The sequence below is a fragment of the Prunus dulcis genome, chromosome 6, assembly GCF_902201215.1.
Source record: "Prunus dulcis chromosome 6, ALMONDv2, whole genome shotgun sequence".
Classification (NCBI taxonomy): Eukaryota; Viridiplantae; Streptophyta; class Magnoliopsida; order Rosales; family Rosaceae; genus Prunus; species Prunus dulcis.
Genome location: NC_047655.1, coordinates 22,042,811 through 22,060,929, shown reverse-complemented (window position 1 = coordinate 22,060,929; position 18,119 = coordinate 22,042,811). Strand labels below are relative to the sequence as shown.

At 36.3% G+C, this 18,119-nt stretch overlaps 5 protein-coding genes across 6 annotated transcripts; 2 read left to right on the top strand and 3 right to left on the bottom strand.

Annotated features, from left to right (window-relative positions):
* Nucleotides 1-3,437: 3,437 nt before the first annotated feature.
* LOC117631212 (cyclin-D3-2) lies at nt 3,438-5,232 on the top strand. The gene is made up of 4 exons (XM_034364240.1): nt 3,438-4,124; nt 4,247-4,448; nt 4,591-4,721; nt 4,842-5,232. Exons 1-4 carry the CDS (start codon nt 3,627-3,629, stop codon nt 5,124-5,126), a joined length of 1,116 nt encoding a protein of 371 aa, XP_034220131.1. The 5' UTR covers nt 3,438-3,626; the 3' UTR covers nt 5,127-5,232.
* Nucleotides 5,233-8,559: 3,327 nt separating this feature from the next.
* On the top strand, nt 8,560-11,105 carry LOC117630469 (B3 domain-containing protein At4g01580-like). Its single transcript, XM_034363181.1, has 4 exons — nt 8,560-8,573; nt 9,829-9,967; nt 10,084-10,637; nt 10,795-11,105. Exons 1-3 carry the CDS (start codon nt 8,560-8,562, stop codon nt 10,522-10,524), a joined length of 594 nt encoding a protein of 197 aa, XP_034219072.1. The 3' UTR covers nt 10,525-10,637; nt 10,795-11,105.
* Nucleotides 11,106-11,240: 135 nt separating this feature from the next.
* On the bottom strand, nt 11,241-13,130 carry LOC117631149 (ADP-ribosylation factor 1-like). 2 transcript variants are annotated; one of them, XM_034364132.1, is made up of 7 exons: nt 12,755-13,130; nt 12,496-12,652; nt 12,296-12,366; nt 12,043-12,162; nt 11,845-11,963; nt 11,488-11,569; nt 11,241-11,376 (listed from the first exon to the last, which is right to left on the bottom strand). In XM_034364132.1, the coding sequence occupies exons 2-7, from the start codon at nt 12,641-12,643 to the stop codon at nt 11,371-11,373; spliced, it is 546 nt and encodes a 181-aa protein (XP_034220023.1). In that variant the 5' UTR covers nt 12,644-12,652; nt 12,755-13,130; the 3' UTR covers nt 11,241-11,370. The 2 variants fall into 2 exon arrangements, with proteins under 2 accessions (XP_034220023.1, XP_034220022.1); XM_034364131.1 differs by having other exon boundaries at nt 11,241-11,569.
* Nucleotides 13,131-13,581: 451 nt separating this feature from the next.
* On the bottom strand, nt 13,582-14,393 carry LOC117632153. The gene is made up of 2 exons (XM_034365571.1): nt 14,233-14,393; nt 13,582-14,137 (listed from the first exon to the last, which is right to left on the bottom strand). The coding sequence occupies exons 1-2, from the start codon at nt 14,263-14,265 to the stop codon at nt 13,910-13,912; spliced, it is 261 nt and encodes an 86-aa protein (XP_034221462.1). The 5' UTR covers nt 14,266-14,393; the 3' UTR covers nt 13,582-13,909.
* Nucleotides 14,394-14,961: 568 nt separating this feature from the next.
* On the bottom strand, nt 14,962-17,363 carry LOC117631305 (microtubule-associated protein RP/EB family member 1C). The gene is made up of 6 exons (XM_034364383.1): nt 17,129-17,363; nt 16,886-17,041; nt 16,612-16,718; nt 15,738-15,969; nt 15,548-15,661; nt 14,962-15,464 (listed from the first exon to the last, which is right to left on the bottom strand). The coding sequence occupies exons 1-6, from the start codon at nt 17,234-17,236 to the stop codon at nt 15,186-15,188; spliced, it is 996 nt and encodes a 331-aa protein (XP_034220274.1). The 5' UTR covers nt 17,237-17,363; the 3' UTR covers nt 14,962-15,185.
* Between the last annotated feature and the right edge of the window lie 756 nt (nt 17,364-18,119).

Below are 18,119 nucleotides of genomic sequence, written 5' to 3'. Positions count from 1 at the left end.
AATGACTTTTAACTTTCATTGAATTTATGAGTACTAATAAGCATTAAATTTTTTGTTTCAAGCTTGTAAGGTAGCAGGTAAATGAAAGGAAATTGCATTGATTCATTGATTTACTGTATGAGGTTATTCCCAAAAGTATTAATGGGAAATTTGATACGATTTTGGTTATGCCATTCATTTTTTATATGCAAAATTAGTGGGAGCTGAGTTTATTCCACTTAAATTCATTATTTTCTTGGAGAAAATTCAGTTATTTTGTTTGCTACTGTTTGGTTCAATTTTTTAATAAATTATGTGACTTCAGTTTTATGTTTATTATTCTTGACAAATAAATCCAGTTACATGTCATCATGTAGTATAGCTAGATACAGTCACTGCATAAGACATGAATTCATACCAGAGTAAAGGAGAGATGTTGGTAATCTCTTAAGAGAGGGCGTATGAACGAAAGTGACCTTTGTAAACACAAATTAAGTTTGGTCATGATCATTTTGCGTTCTAGTCTTGACGGTGACTTGATTAGGAATTATAATTGAGTTGAATTCTATAGGCCGTACAGTAATTGATATTGAGTTCTTGATGATTATTAGACCAAGTGGGAGACTGTTAGACATATAGATGTCTATCTCATTAAAGTGTGGTCTTATAATCATCAAAGGATTCTAAGACTTGATATCAATTAGGAGTTCAAATACAACTAAACCGCTCTATTAAAGTTAGTGTACCTTATTTACATTGTAAACTTAAGTAAATTGACTAATATAAAAATAAATTAAAGTAAATGCTTAAAATGGAAATAAGGTAATCTGTAATAGGTCCGTCACTGCTATGCATATATACCACATTATGTACTACCTCGCTAATAAAGGTGGGCTCCACCTCTATTAGAAAGGTAATATATAAATGCGGTAAGCTAAACATTATCCTTAATTAAAACAATCCTATTTTCTCTACCAAATTAGGAGGTGGCCATTTTAAAAAGTACTTGTTGCATTAAATGTTAGGGTTAATCATTAAATTCATATGTCAACTACCTATATCACGTGGTTAACAACTCTACTCCACTCTACTCGGCTCATTTTTCTTCGTACTTTATGTGAAGAACAACTTAATGTATGCACATGCGCGTCAAACTGTAAATATAGAGTAAGTAAGTAAAAATGACAACTTCCAAGAGAAAGAGTCAAACTGTCGGTTAATATGGTCGGAGCAGTATTGCTCTTTCCTCCCAACCCTCATAATAACAAAAATTAAGTTATTCAATTCAACCAAAAATAGATGGTGAATGAACATTTAGTATGGTAACATTCAATCTCCACTTGGTCTCGTACCCAAAAGAAAAGAAGAGGAAAAAAGGACAGTTTATATCTCATGTAGGACAGCCCAAAAAAAAGCCTGGAATAATTGAAATTTGTGTGGGTTCCATTTTGTACCTAATGTAATGTTTTGTTTGTCCAATTTTTGATTTCCTTCTTGGGAGTGGAGCCTTCTTTTATTTGATAGATTATCAAATTCTTAATGAAGGCCAACAACTCTGCGCGCTCCTTCCAAAAGGACCAAAAGTGTTGTTGGGCCTCACCCACCAATCTTTTTTTGTAGGAGGATAGGAACCAGGAAATTTCTCTTCGGATGCACAGGCACAGGATCTTCTTAAATTCTTACTTTAATCCCTATCTACCAACGCTACATGATACATCGCTAACACAAACAAATTTCACTTTCCATGCACTAGGAAATTTCTCCTTTCTTTTCAATTGCAAGTTCCATACCAGGACTTATTAATTGCTTTAATTCAAAAATAATATTTTATCTAATTATTTTTAACTTTGCTTATTAAAAAAATTAATGTTATTTGTATTACATTTATTTATAACATTATTGACTATCTTTCTAATATCGATGAACCCGCTAATCGACAATATAATCAATAAATATAATACAAATAGCAACATCCATTAAAAAAATATTCGTGAAATGACTATTTGTTAAATTGGATTTTTATATTAACTGTTTTAAGTTTTTAATATTTTAATTAGAATAGTGACTTCTCTTGGAAAGCGTAAATAACCCAAAAAGCTGCTTAACTCGGTAGAAAAGTAAAGGGCGCTGCGAAAAGGTAAATAATAACATTCCTCTGTTTGAATTTTGGGAGAGTAGAAGAAATAAACCAAACGACCAGAGCAAAAAACCAGGTTGAGCATCTCTGTGAATCCAAAAACCGACTGTCGGTAATTCCAACAAGCCCCACTGTTTGTGTCATCGGGTTGACTAACTATGCCTTTGTATTGGTACACGTGTCACTCCGTTAGAAAACACAACAATCACAGCCGGGGTAACTTTATCAACCACGATCATGTTCTCCGTGGTCAACGCTTTATCTTCACTATTGAGTATTGTTCCCGCGTGATAGTCACGTTTCCATCTCAATCATCGAAGTCTCCCAAATCCCCAACGTAGAGACTGTGTTTCACGCCCTCATAAGGAAAACCAGTCGCTTTCTTATAAACACTAAACTGAAATTATTAGGCCCCCTAAAAAAAAAAAAAACTAAAATTATTTACTCAAAAATCTCTAAATAATAATATTTTTTTGGGGGATAAGAAATAATAATTTATTTTGAGTATAATTCCAAACTACAACTTAATAGTGTAACATGTTGAATTGTCTTAATAGTCGAACATCATCCACTAACACATACATTAATTAGTATTTTAAGATTAAGGAATTAGTGTTATTATTTTTAAACTCACACTTAGAGTTTATCTTACACACCAATGAGAGTTAGTTGAGTTGGTAAGGATCGTCATCTTCGCTATCAAGATTTAAGTTTGAGTCTCGCTACAGACAATCCCTCTTGGTGAATAATATATAAAAACCAAAAAAAGAACTGAGACCCATCTTTAAGTCCTTGAATAAAAGCTCTCCCCCTAAACTTTTGAAAAACCCTAGAATTTATCTTACAAAAAAAAAAAGTATTTGTGGACTTGTATAGTCTAAAGGTACTAATTGATAAAACTTCACCTTGCAAAACCAACTTAAAAGGAAGGTGAGATGACTACGCTATCAATTGTTACACATTAAATTTTTATCTCTCTATGTCTTGCTTGAAATTTATTTTTATATGAATTGTGAGTCGAGAGTGCAAAATCTTAGAGATTTTTTAGGGCTGAATACATATTGGTATATTTCTATGAAAATCATTCCTTATTGTAGTGATTTGTGGTTGAGATTTCCAAATTTGAGAGTAAAAGTTCAAGTCTCCTCTATGAAAATCATTCTCTCAAATAAATTAGTTGAGAGTTTAGTTCATTTAATATTTTAGTCATTTTTTTTGGTTTTTGGATCATTAATGTTTTAGTCAATTTTCTTTTGTATTTAAATTGTTCTGATTCCATCTAATATATAAAAATACGGGGCAAAAAGAAAAAGGAAAAATATAGGACAGGCGTGAAGGCTTCTCAGATAAAACCCTTCGTCTGCTTGCTGCAATTGGCGCTCTCTCTCTTATAAGTCCAGAGAGAGAAACACATTCAGAGATGGATATGGGCATGAGCTTAAGTTTTTCTCTTTTCCTTGTGCTTATTGTATAATGAGCAAAGCTTTTATTTTCTTCTTCTCAGAAGAAGATGGCTCTGCAAGAAGAACCCCAAGAGCTACAGAACCCTCCAATGGCTTTTGACGCTTTGTTTTGTGAAGAAGGTCTTGAGGAAGATTTGGGAGACAATGGTATTGAGGAAGAGAGTGAGGGTTGTGTTGGGAATATGGAAAAGCAGTCAACTTTCCCTCTGGTTTTGCTAGAAAATGACTTTTTTTGGGAAGATGATGAACTTGCCTCTCTAATCTCCAAAGAGGAACAGACCCATGTGTGTTTCAGTGGTTCAATCTCAGATGAGCCTTTAATGGCGGCTAGGAAAGAGGCAGTGGAGTGGATTTTGAGTGTTAAGGCACACTATGGGTTCTCTTCTTTGACTACTGTTTTAGCTGTGAACTACTTTGATAGGTTCATTGCCAGCCTACGGTTTCAGAGGGACAAGCCTTGGATGAGTCAGCTCGCTGCCGTCGCTTGTGTGTCTTTGGCTGCCAAAGTGGAAGAGATCCATGTGCCCCTTCTCTTAGATTTGCAAGTATGTGTAATGCCCATATTCAGTTTTGGTGTTTGTTAAATTGCTAGACTATTGTGTTTCTTGGTCCAGTTCTTCTGTAATCAATCAATGTGGTTTTTTTTTCTTCTTCCTATTGTGTTTAGGTGGAGTCGTCAAAGTATGTATTTGAAGCAAAGACCATTCAAAGAATGGAGCTTTTGGTGCTATCAACTCTTGGGTGGAGGATGAATCCGGTAACTCCAAATTCATTCTTTGATCATATTATCAGGAGGTTTGGTTTGAAGATCCACTTACATTGGGAGTTTCTGTGGAGATGTGAGCGCCTCCTTCTATCTGTCATTGCTGGTGAGCAAACAACAGGGCTCTCTATTTCATTTATACTCAATGGGTTTATTAGCATCAAACTTATATAAAATTGACCAAAATGTATGCACAATGACACCAGTTGGCACTAAATCTCATCTTCCATATCGAATTTTAATCGCAGATTCCAGATTTATGTGCTTCATGCCTTCCATATTAGCTACTGCAACAATGCTTCATGTTATTGATGAGATTGAGGCATTTAATCCTGTGGAATACCAGAGTCAGCTTATGAATGTACTTAAAGTCAGTAAGGTTTGTACTTAAAGACATGGATTTCTCAGTTATGTAATTTATTCTCTCCTGCTTCAGAAAATATAATGTAATCTAAACTTGATGTCCTAAATAGTTGAGTATTATGATGTTTTTTTACAGGACAGAGTCAATGAGTGCTACAAGCTCATCCTGGAACTATCAGGCAGCTATGGCAACATCCACAACCAGAGCCACAAACGAAAGCATTTATCAGTACCCGGCAGCCCTAATGGAGTTATTGATGCATCTTTCAGCTGTGATACATCAAACGATTCGTGGGCTGCAGCATCACCGGTCTCATCCTCACCAGATCCTCGATTTAAAAGGAGCAAACTGCAGGACCAGCAGATGCGGTTGCCTTCTCTAAATCGTGTGTCTGTGGATGTGCTTAGCAGTCCTCATTAATCTCTTCTTGTCTATTGTCTACTATTAAACATGGTAGAATATACAATCCCTCTTTTGCATATTATATTATTGGCGTTATCTATCTTAAGGTGCAATTAGTATGTTCTATGCTATATGATTCCTTTTGTGGCCAAACTGTGAAAATGAATCGGTATATATATATATATCTCTCTCTCTCTCTCTCTCTCTCTCTCTCTCTCTCTCTCTCTCTCTCTCTCTCTCTCTCTCTCGATGAAGAGATAGTTTGGACGGGGCAGGACAGGACAGGAGGGGGAGGTGTGTGTGTGTGTTTAAGGATGAATGGAAGAAATCGTGTCTGATCTGCCATATTAGGGTGTTGATATACCTCTTTTTATCTAGAAAAATAACTGCAAGACATCCTCTTGATCTCAGCTTAATGTTGTTTTAGCAACCTATTAATCTTATGTTAGGTCAAGTGGTATGGGGGTGGGGTGAAGGGTAGATTGTAGAAGTCCAGGTTCAATTTATTTTGTAAGTAAAAAGAGGAATGGAAGAATGTTAAAGCCAGAGGTGGAGATGGGTGACGCTAGTAATTTTTTGTACCAAACAATAAAGGGGTAAATGATGGACAGCAAAAGTCTTTGGTTCCTCTGTCTGATTGAACAAACCAATGACTTTGGAGTTTAGGGTTTAGGTGAATAATGAGCAGTGTGTTTGTTAGCAGGTTTATTAAACTAGATTAGAGAGAGAGAGAGAGAGATTGGAATGTCAAATAGCTGAAGTTCAAAATATCTAAAGCTATAAGATTAGGTAATTTGGGTGGGGTGCTCTTACCAACAGACCAAACACACCATTAGACTCCCTTGTACACAACCAATATTTTCTTGCCAACAATTTTTTCCTGCTTTAGAGGCTTTTGCATTTTGTGTTTGTGCTATATGCATAAAACCAGTATTCATGAAGTATTCTCACATTTCTATCATGTTAAATGAAGTGATATACATTATCTTAAATGGAGAATACTTGCAGTAATGCGTTTGTCTACTCTGCTTCACACTGAGTAACTAGACTCAATGATGAAGCTTGATCGTAGTACATATAAACTATGCATAGTCCTAAATAAGCTTCTAGTGTGTGAACAGTTCTTTTCTAATCAATTGGACTCTAAACTCTACGGTCTAAATAGTTTATTGTGACCTTATTTAGTCACATTGACTTCTTACTCTTTGGGTCTCTCTGAAGTGCCCTATCAACACCTCACTCTCTTCTTCGTTTTCTTCTTTTGATCCAACACCTAATTTTAAATATGCCTTGTGTGTAGTATAAAATCCTATATTTGCAAATAACCAGTTGTTTAGAGAATGAGCAATGTGACTCTGTTGCATTTACAAGTCAGATTCTGTCAGTCAATTGCAAGAAGGCAATTAGCAATTAAAATATGTCAATGTTTTTATTAATGTTATCGTCTTCGTATGTTCGTGCAACAGTCTACGAGTTAAAAAATCTCGTTTGTATTTTTTACATTTGTGTGTGGTTGCATTCAGAAGTTAGATTTTGTCATTGCAAACCAAAAAAAGAAAAAGAAAAAGAAAGAAGCAATTATCCAAATGAAAAATGTTGATTCGTAATGCCGTCTTATAGTTGAGTCTGCAAGTTATTAAGCACCTGATTTTGAACATTTTTGCAGTTGTGTGCCTGTATGTTGTACTAAATGCAGTTTCCTTCCCAGTATGATATGCCATTTCCTGTCAACTGTTTCTCATGTCCAAGGGAACTCAGACACTATCAAATCCCGTATCGTTTGAAATGAATATACCTCATAATACTATGTGAAAGTTGTCTGAATTCATTGGAACTTCCACTAAGGACTTAATAGCTGACAGTTTCTTCCAGCAACTTGTTCATGTGATCGAATGAAAATCCCAGTAAATGCATTAGATGAATTGTGGTTGGGGATGCCCTTGTAGAAGATTAGGAAATTTCTAGATTCTGTAAAATAGCTTTGCATCGAATTTAAACGGAGGAGGATAATAGGTCATTGATGCATTTAGAAACCAGTCTGAAATAAGTAAAAGAGAAGCAGGATGGAGAAGACATGTAGCTTTGAAATTAGGTTTGCAGATATGGGAATTTGTGTGGATATCTTTGTTCTTGTTGTCGGTGGTCCTGCCCTGCCTTTTGTCTTTAAGTTGGTTAAAAGTTTGGCTACATCTCTTTCTTATCATAAGTCGCATGCAAAGAGATCATGAAAAATAAAGATTCTTCAAAAGTTTTGAGCCAACGAATCAGAGCCTGTTTGCATATTTTCTTCAACCCCTTTTTGCCTTTTGTCTTTTAACATTTACGCGTGCCAATTCATACTGAGAGAGAAGTGAGAAACTTGGAAGAGTCAAGGTCAAAAATTTTAACTTCAAATCATATGACAAAGAACTACTTATGTTTGTTTCTCAAGCCACATGGCAATCACCGCATTGTCAAAATGACAACTCCATGTATGATCCATCTATCTCACCAAACATTATGATGTCTTTGATGCCAAAGAGCGCAGACCAGTCCAAAGCTCATAGCCAGGTACAGAATCTTGTTGGTTGTAATTGATGTGGGTTTTAAATGCCAAAATCAATGTTAACAATGCATGGTTGTAGTTTTAATGCATGAAAAGAATGTATTGTGAAAATTTGAGTAATTGGCACAGCAAAGCCAGAGCCAGAGCCATGAAATTTTCAACATCTAAATGCCTCACTAGGACTAGGAACAGGAACAGGAACAGGGAGAGTAGGGTCCTCTCCAATTGAGCAAAAAAAGTGGCTTCACATGTTTGCAATTATCATACATAAATGTTTGTGTATTCACTAAAATTAATTCACAAATTGGATGAGGTTGGCTATTTGGTTATTTCCATTGATGAGCTTCTGATCAAAATAAATTATAGACTAGCTCCATTTGTTGCAGCTCACCTCCACATATTCATTGTGTTTGGATAGACACCTTGGAAGAAGTAAGCATCCACTTGCATGAAACGGGGATAATGTTGTTTTGTTATCTCCGGCCAATAAAGCTATGACACGCCTGATAACATTTCCACATGATATCGGCCGGAAATAGCAACTAAATTTTTCTCCCCTAATGTTATCCCGTTGCAATCAAGTTTTTCTCCTCTAATGGGCTAGAGAGACTCATTGTTTGCATCAGTTGATTAGCCAAATGATACAAGCAAAAGGGTAAATCAAAAGGTAAAATTCAAATTCAGGCATGGTAATTAATTAGGAAATGGTAACTGTAAAACAGAATATAGGTGAGGTTGAGGTTGAGGTGATGATGTAGAGAGCAAATAGTAGAACAACGCACGTGAGAGAACAGAAGTGAAGAGTTGTTGAGTTGAGAACAGCTAGAAAGCTTGTTTCTATAGCTTTTTGGAGAAATTGTCAAAAGCCTAGTACTCTCTTGTTTGTTTCAAGGTGCTGAACCTGAAATGGGAAAAGCCCTGTGAGTTTAAATCAGTATTTGGCCATCAGACCAAGAAAGTTAAATCAGTAGGAAATTTCAGAGAACCTTTCTTCTTCCTATTCCTTTTGTTATTTTTTTATTAACTATAATCTGTTAACCTGTTCTTTTCTTTTCTTTTCGGTATGTCCAAGACACAGTTGGAGTGCATGTTGGTTAGTGCTCTAAAGGCCCTTGTTTTGTTCTTTCTTTACCTTATTCCTTTCTGTTTTGAAAGACTGGTCAAATTATCTCCTACAAAGATCAAAGACATTAAACTTCCCAAAGTTAATGAAATCTAGTATCATGTCCGTCGAGAAGAGCTTCTATGCAACAAGAATGTTACTGTAGCGGTATCTCAAGTCAACTGCATATTGCTATATTAAAAACATTAAAACACATGACATTATATGATTGGTTCGGAAAAAAAAAATGAAGGTAGAGTTGTGTGTATCTTTGCATGATGTTGAAAAGAAGCTTACATACCCTTGGTCTCTTTTTTCGTTTATATATTCTTGATCCATCCAAAAAAAAAATAATAATAATAAAGAGAAGGTTAGTACATCTGAACTACAGGGCCTTGAACTTGTCCACATCCTACCAAAAAGTCCAGCATAAGAAATGAAATGACATTACATGCAACCAGGTAGCATAGTGAACTCCAATGCCTTATGCATAAAATACACACACAAAGTTGAAGATGCCAGCATTTTACTTTCATCCATTTGGCAATGCTCACTGCTAGCCAAAAATGATAAACAAACAATATATAGCAGGTAGAAAAAAAACTGCATAATTGGAGATTTTACACCATTGTGTTTTACAACAACTACCAAAACTGCAGCTGTATTTTGAGTTTGTCTTTCCCAAAGAGCTGAGTGGATGGGGTGGTGCTTCCATGCATTATGCCTCTGCTTTTCTGATAAGTTTGTGCATTATTTTGGCCATGATCTATGCATTGATGTGGTCAAATTGCAATCTGGAAATCCATTTCCTGTGGTCAAAGTTCAATCAATAGTACCATACTTATCAAGTCACTTGATAAAGCTTTTCTCTTTTCATTTCTACCACCTACTAGAATCAATCCCAGTTTTCTACAAACCTACAAGCTTTTCCTCTTTAACGTTAAATGCTTGACATCTCTGCATGCTCCAGTCACTTTAATTTGCTGATGACACAACAAAACCCTATAAAAATGAAGCCAGGGTTCCATGGCACATGAGCTGCCAACTTTCAAAAGTTTGAAATACATCTAAAGCTTTAACTTGAAGTACATACTACCTACAATTTCTGCTTCTCTTCGCCAGAAAATTGATCATGAATGGCCAGCATTTTCTGCTACCACTCCACTGTTTCTCAAGATGATCCTAGACGACACTTCTAGAGACACAAAACTTGTAAGTCCACCTCTTTCTTTTTAAGTATATAACTGTTTTCTGCATAATGAAAAACCTAGATTGCTTTATGGAACTACCTACTTGACAGTTTTTTTTGTTTTTTTTCACTTGCGAAGAGAATACCGAAGAGTTTCGTGAAGAAGTACGAAAAACATCTATCAAATCCAGTACATTTGAAGCTTCCAAGTGGTTCAGAATGGGAAGTAGAAGTGACAACATGTGATGGTGAGGTTTGGCTTGACAAGGGTTGGCCAGAGTTCTCCAAGTTTTACTCTCTAGAGCAGGGTGGCTCCCTAGTTTTCAAATATGATGGGAACTCAAAATTCCAAGTTTGCATATTGGATGCAAGTGGCACAGAGATCGACTATCCCCTAGCATTGCCCGTGATGGAAGAAACCAATGAGGATGATGAAAATAACTCTGTTGAAATCTTGGAGGATTATGATGATGAAATGATAATTCTGCTGAAATTTTTGGGGATTATCAACCCTGCCCAAAAACAAGGCAGAAGTCTGGTCCATTGTCATGTCCTCTGCCTCGCAAGAAAACCAGATTAAGTACTCATTCTTCACCTGAAATATCATCATCTCTAAGAGGGTTGTTGAAGCTGCCAACAAGTTCATCTCAAACCATTCCTTTAGAGTCACTGTGGGCTCATCCCCTTATGCCGGTAAGGCTCATCGACAACATTTACACAACTACATTTTGTTCAAATGGTAAATTTATGAACAATTCTTTCAATATCTTGTTCTAAATCATCTCCGTTATATTATTCATCCATATATATTTTAAAGTGACTAATATTGCTACACATGTATTTTATGCAGCATGTACCAGTTAGTTTCTCCAAGCATTTCAGTAAATTGGAGAAACAAACCGCCAAACTTCTGGTCAGAAAGAAATCGTGTTGTGTGAGTTTGATTGCACATTCTGTTAACACATTTCCATTTTCTGTTGGCTGGGCCGCTTTTGCAAGGGAAAATTGTTTGAGAGCAGGAGATGTTTGCATCTTTGAGCTTGTCGACAAAAACGACATTTCACTGAAAGTTCACATGTTCAGATGCTGATTATTGGGGTGTTGTTTGTGGTAGTGATGGGTTTGTTTTGTTGGGGTTAAATTTGCAGGTCTTTGTTAGAACTATTTGTCTGATACTTCTTTGAAAGTCCTTCTAGGCCTGGTTAAGTGCATCTGACATACCAAAAGTCCAGAAACAAACCAATATTATAAACTGGCAATGCTTTCTGATGGCCAAATATTATACACAAACCAATATATCAGGTAGCACAATTGCATCTTAGAAATTTTATTACAACAGTAACCAAAAATCGCAAAGTAAATTAATCTTAGTTACAAGGTTTGTCCTTTAGGAGGACTAGAAAGTCTTCTTGGCAGCCTGACTAGATTATGTCTGCATAGAAAGACAGACAATATCCATATAAGTACTTTCCAGTACTAGATATACAATCAAACATTTGCTAAAATAAGAAATAGGAGGCTGAAGGAGCCTGGCTTATCGTGCCTTGCTTGAGATGTTGCTGGATAGCCAATCAAGCCCCTCATAAAGTCCTTGGCCAGAGGTGGCACAAGCAGCCTGAATGTACCTGCACATATTAAAATCCAGAAGCCATAAGAACAATATTTTAACCCAGCAGAAATGAGAACCGTTTAAGAGTAATTTGTTCTTTTTCAGACTGTAAATCAAGACCGTTGATTAGGTGGATCACATTTGAACGTTCAATCCTCAATCTTGTTTTAAGTCTAACCACATAACATGTCCCACTATCTAACAAGACAACATTCCTGATCATGTAGTTCTCATAAACAATTGGTTGAGGATTATTAGAATAGTATGTATGTGGCATGGTTTGGTTTTTACCAGCGGCGTTGGCGGAGTGAATGCAGGCCAAGCTTATCAGTGATCTCAGAAACACTCATGGCATTTGGAAGATCTTGCTTGTTGGCAAACACAAGCAGTGTCGCTTCACGGAGTTCATCCTGCAGCAGCAAAGAAGAACATTTGTATTCTGCAAAATTGTTCTGATGATAATTTGTAGAAGAAACTGTAAGAACTGACCTCACTAAGCATTCGGTGGAGCTCATCTCTGGCTTCTGAAACCCTGTCTCTATCATTGCTATCCACTACAAAGATAAGACCCTGAGTGTTCTGAAAATAGTGTCTCCATAGTGGCCGAATCTACACATAGCACATGATAATCAAGATCAAGTTCCCATTAAGCTTAAGTACCCCCCACGAACTTTGTTAAGTTTTCAGTGTTTAATTAAAAAGAAATTAAGATAGAACTAGTTTAGAGAATCAAAGCTAGTACCTTGTCTTGTCCTCCTACATCCCAGACAGTGAAGCTTACATTTTTGTATTCAACTGTTTCCACATTAAACCCTGGTCACAGAAGAAAAATCAATCAAAAGTTCAAAGCAGAATTGCTTAATTCCAATTTGAATAGGTACATATCAAGTTCAAGAAAAAACATGAAGCAAAAATTCGGGGTAATCGATTCGAAGTGGATACCAATTGTGGGAATGGTTGTGACAACCTCTCCAAGTTTGAGCTTGTAGAGGATGGTGGTTTTTCCAGCAGCATCAAGACCCACCATTAGTATTCTCATTTCTTTCCTTGCAAAGAGCATCTTCACCATCCTAGATATTGCCATACCCATTGCTGCTAACTGGTTCAATCAAAAGGGCAGTTGAACAATAGAGGATCAATAAAAGAAAAAAGAAAAACCCTTTAATCAATACACGAGGAAGAAATTGGAGGGTTGAATTACCAGAGCAGAAAATCAGAGGAGAAAGAAAAGGTGTGGTGATTCAAGCAGAGGGAGGCAAAAGGAAATATATTTTGCTTGTGTTATATAACAAATAATGAAATGTATGTATGGCAAGTGGCAGAAAAGGAAAGAAAGGGGCAAGAGAATTGGATTCTGATGAAGATTAGAGAAGAATAAAGAACAATTGCTTTAACTTGTTTGACAAGAATTTCATGCCACAGCCCACAGCTGTGTTGGGATGGGAATGGCTGTGACATCTACAGGTTGCAAGTTGGCGGGAAAAAAAGAATGTGGATAGGATAGAACCTGCTCATCAAATATCCACCGTTTAGGATTATACCTAGCGGAATAATCTGAGGATGGAAGATTGCTTTGCCTCCTTATATAGGAGTAAAATTATATATATATATATATATATTTTGCTGCAACAAGAGTAATTATATAGAGGTGAACAAGAAAGAAGAACTTACGTGGGGAACACATGGCATGTTTTAACTGGAGGATGCTTGTCATTCAACCTATCACTAACTTGACCTGTGTATTGGGGGAGAAAAACTAGAGAAGACTTGATAGGTTCAAGGTTTTAATTGGACGGTATATGTCACTCAACCTGGCACGTCGTTTGACTTATTTGTCGTGGAAGACAAACTTAAGTAGATAACACGACATATTTTAATTGGATAATACATGTCACTCAACCTGTTACGTGACAAGTGTGGTGAATAGGTAATGGGGTATTCGGATGGTGTGCTAGAGTTCATGTACTCCACAAATCTCAACGCATTTTCATGTTTTAAATAATTACCATAAACGCTAATGCATCAATATTGAACAATTACATAACAGTTATTGGAAGATTGTATTTGATCCAAACTTTATAACATAAAAGTATTAATACGTGTTTCTATGCAATGCATAAGCTTCCAAGCAGAGTAGCAATTTTCTACCAGCCTAAAACTGAAAAGCATATAATCCAGCCACAGAAAAAGCCTATCCAAACAAGAACATCATACATGCATAATGTATATCATAATATTTGCATTTCTTTCTGCAAATGGCAAATAAAAACTTAACAAAACAAACTACTTTTACTTTCTTTTTTTTCAATAAATGCTCGTAGGCAATGCTGATGACAAGGTCCGTATTGTAATGTTGCTATTCGTGTTTGGAGATAGCATCCTTGGCGGACTGAAGGGTAGTTGCCACGGCAGCTGCAGCACCGGTCAAGACACCGCCGCTGGTATTTGTTTTCGCAGAGGGATGTGGCTGGTGAACCACCTGCACATTACTGTGTTCATGGCCTTGCTGCCCCGCCGATGACCGGACGTCTACTGTGTTCACCTTTGTCTCTTTGGGACTTTGTGCATTTTTGTCCTTCACTTCCTGTATGAATTTCACAGAGATTGATATACAAAACGAAGGAATATGATGAAGAAGAAAAAAAACGTGAAACTAGAGATAGAGATTGGGGAAGATACCTTGATGGCTTGTGCATTCATTTTGGAGGTCATCAAATAATTCAAAAAACTTCTTTCGGGGAGATGAATTATTTAAAATTTATCTCTCATAGTTTTTGGTGTTGTTTTACATGGTCTTTCAAAGGAGATTATTTAGCCGAAGGAGCACGACCCTTGGCATCCACAAGTTAACCATTTTTAGATCTTAGAACCATTTTGTTCCTTCTTTTATTAGATAAATCGAACGGAGCATCCACAATGGGCTCCCTAATCCACCTCTTTAGACAAATTTTAGGGAGGAATTATAAAAATGCAACTCCAACCATGCTCTTTATTCACATCCTAAAATAGGGAGTCCTCTAGGAGCTCCTAAATCTGAGGAGAGAAAAAAAACTCCTAGTGGCTCCCTATAATTTAATGCTGCTTTATTTAATAAGTATTTCAAATCTTTATTTAATGCTAACTATTTTTTATTTTATTTTTTAATAAAGATGGATCAATCAAAAAAGAGTTATAGCATTTATGACTCTCCAAATTAAGGAGTATGGTTGGAGTTGAAATTTTTTAGAGAGCTCATAAAATAACTTTCTTATATTTTTAGCTAAATTTTAGCTCAGAAATAAAGAGCATCATTGTGGATGCTCTTATGTACCCAAAAAAAATGTTTTTCTTTCAGCACCAAAAAATAAAAATAAACAACGGGTAAACATTGTATTAGAACGCGGCTAAAACAACTAGCACAAAATCCCCGCAGCTGAAATGAAAATATTTCATTCATATACCTTCTAGCTTACAACACAAAAAGCACGAGACTTCTCTCAATCGAACAAGGCATGAATAATATCCCATGTCCCTACCATTACTTGTTGAACTACATTTTGACATATATATAAAAAAAAAAATAGGATAAGAAATATATCGGTAAGAAGTTCAATGGAAGACTGTTTTCAGAAAGACGGAACTGAGAGAATGCATCAGTAAGTCATAAGGGGTGACCCACTACAATGGACATCAGAAGCATCAGAAATCCTTTGCTTGGGAGATAATGTTGTGATGGCAGCAGCATCAACATCAAGATTGAGATAAGTTTTCCTCTTTTGAGTCTCTGAGCTAACCTTCTCCTCGGAAACCTCTGCAATCGGACTCAACAGGTCTGCTTCCTTTGAGGGGCGAGATAACATGGCTTGAGCATCTGCTACCACCGATGCATCATCTTCGGTAGCATAAAGAATCTTCTGTATAGCAGCAACAACCTGCATAAAGAATTGAAACGGTAAATTGCCATTTGTTCTTTTTGTAGTCGTCATTTTGAAAACAAAGAGTGAAAATACAGTACATTTAAGTGCTCAATCTCAGGATTCTGGCAAAGTATCTCAATATCCCGGAGCTTTGCAAAGTAGAAATCCCTCTCCTTTTCAAGGCTATCCACTGAAAGTTTCAACTCCGTGATCTGCATTGAAACAAGTATTAGACTACTCTAAATTCATTAACAGAATTCTCACTCCTGCACCAGTGACTAAAAGTACCTGTTCGTCATATACAGGGGGAGCAGGGCCTCCACTAGAAGCAGGTCTTGAGATCTTCCCGGATTGACTTGTAGAGTTCACAGAAGGTGGTACATCATTTCTTCGAGCAGTGTGGGAGGAGTGAGATCTTTGGGAAGCTGCTGCACCCTTGGCTGATGTTTGTGAGTGGGCACCTCTTTTGTGTGCTTCTTTCCCACCTTTGCAAGCATCTCTCCTTTCTAGAGCATTGTAACTGACAATGATAATAAGTATATATATCAGAGAATACAAATTAACATTTATTTTTCAGCCGAAAGGCCATTCAACCTATCCAAAGAATGAATAGTTTTTTGCTAAAGTAGGCAGCAAAAAAGGAACACTGCTTATAATTGACAAGTGCACACTTGAGCCTAATTATTTCACCCATTCTATTTTGAACATCATCTACATAGAAGCTCATATTGCACAAAACTCATAAGATTTATTACAAAAAGATCCGACTTTAACCCATCAATGGTGACCGGACAACATCATGTTGTGCACAACGGAGTAAATAAAACTCCGTGGCACTACCAAACAACAGCAACGTGCTTGCAAACACAAGTCAAACGAGTGAGCATAACTATAAAAGACTTGTGAATTTTGATTCTAACAGAGGCAGCAAATTGGATCAAAAGGGAAGTTCGACAAGAATTTGCATTGTGCATCTCAGCATGGAAGAACCCAAATCGATTTAAAAATTATTCAGCAAGCCTAAAGATAACTACAAAGAGTTGGTAATTCAAATCACACCAAAATGTCATTTTAAGTCCACATATAATAGGAAAAGGACAACATGAAAAATTCAGTTAGTAAATGAAGGATCAACAAAAACAGAATTAGGGGTAGAACTTACGTGTTCATGCTGCCTCCATTGACGGAATCACAGTATCGCTTCATCCATTGCATGAACTCCAAATTATCCAGCGGCCTTCCTTTCACAAGCTTGCTCACCTCAATGTGCTAAAAACCCCAAACACAAACACACAGAGCAAGACAAAAAAAAGAGGTAAAGAGACAGAAATTATTTAATTAAATTTTATAACAGAAGTTAAAGAAAACTTGCAGATCCACATAACATCCGATTAAATTTAAAAAGGAAAAGCAATTAATCACAGTTAGAGATAGACCTTGGTGATTTTGAGTTTGTTAAAGACGTCCTGAAGGACCTTGTAGTTCTGAATCATCTCATACTCGCTCTTGGCATCAAAGTTCACCTTGTGCATCGGCACCATACCGTTATGAACCGCATCCATGAGCTGGCATTGAACAGCACCGGAACACGCCTGAGAAGCACAGATCGGAAAAAATCGAATAAGAAAACAGTAATTCGAAAAATAAAGGTTAAAAGGTTAGGGTTCGGAGGAAAAAACCTCTTCGACTTTGTTGAGATTGAGATGCAGAGTGGAGTTGATCCAGGCCAAGATCTCAGATCTGCCTACGAAGTAAGCCCCATCCATCATTCCGATATTCGTCGCCATTTTCGGAGTATCTATGTGCGTCTGAGATTTCGGCGATTTCTCTGTCTTAAGCCCTCTGCGTCTCTGAAGAGGAAGAGATGAAGACTCTAATGTCTGAATGTGTGGCGCAGAGAGAGAGTGAGTGAGGGTGGAATTTAAAAATGGGAGGGATTTTAAGGGGAGCGGGATATTTTTAAATTCAAAAGGTGTTGTCGGACCAAACCGCTTTTTCCGGAGACTGGATATTTGGGCTTTTCTACAAGGGAAGTCCATAACTGTGTTGAGCCCAATATTCCGGATATCCTACCACTTGAGGCTTGTTTGATTCGCGAAATGAAATTCCCATGTTTAGTCTTACAAAATACGAATGAAATATTTTAATTCCCTTTTTTGGGAACGTTGGGAAAAATGCATAATGAGATACCATTTTTTCCCATTCATATATATATATATATATATATATTTTTTTTTACAATACCGTTACTTTTTTTTTTCTTCAAATTATTAATATTAGAATGGTATTTAAAATTTAGAACATGGGTACCAAAAAAGTGCACTGAAATTCCCTCATGCTTACCAAACATGAGAATGTAATTTTATACCCATTGCGTTTGGTATTCTATTTAAATAGGGAACTCAAAAACTTTGATTTTTCTTTAAAACAAGGAGTTCTTAAATCTATTTTTAAGATTCAAAAACTTGTTTGGTACGTAACTTGAAAACTGTTTTCAAATCTTAAACATTTGAGAATTTGTGGGTTGTAAGAAAAAAAATTGAAAAAACATATATTTTTTGTTTTTAATAACTAGGGTGTTTTTTAGTTGTTCTTGAGTTTGAGTGTTTAAAAATAGGGCTATCAAAGATATTTTCTTTGTTTTGAACTCAAATTTTATTTTTGAGTTTA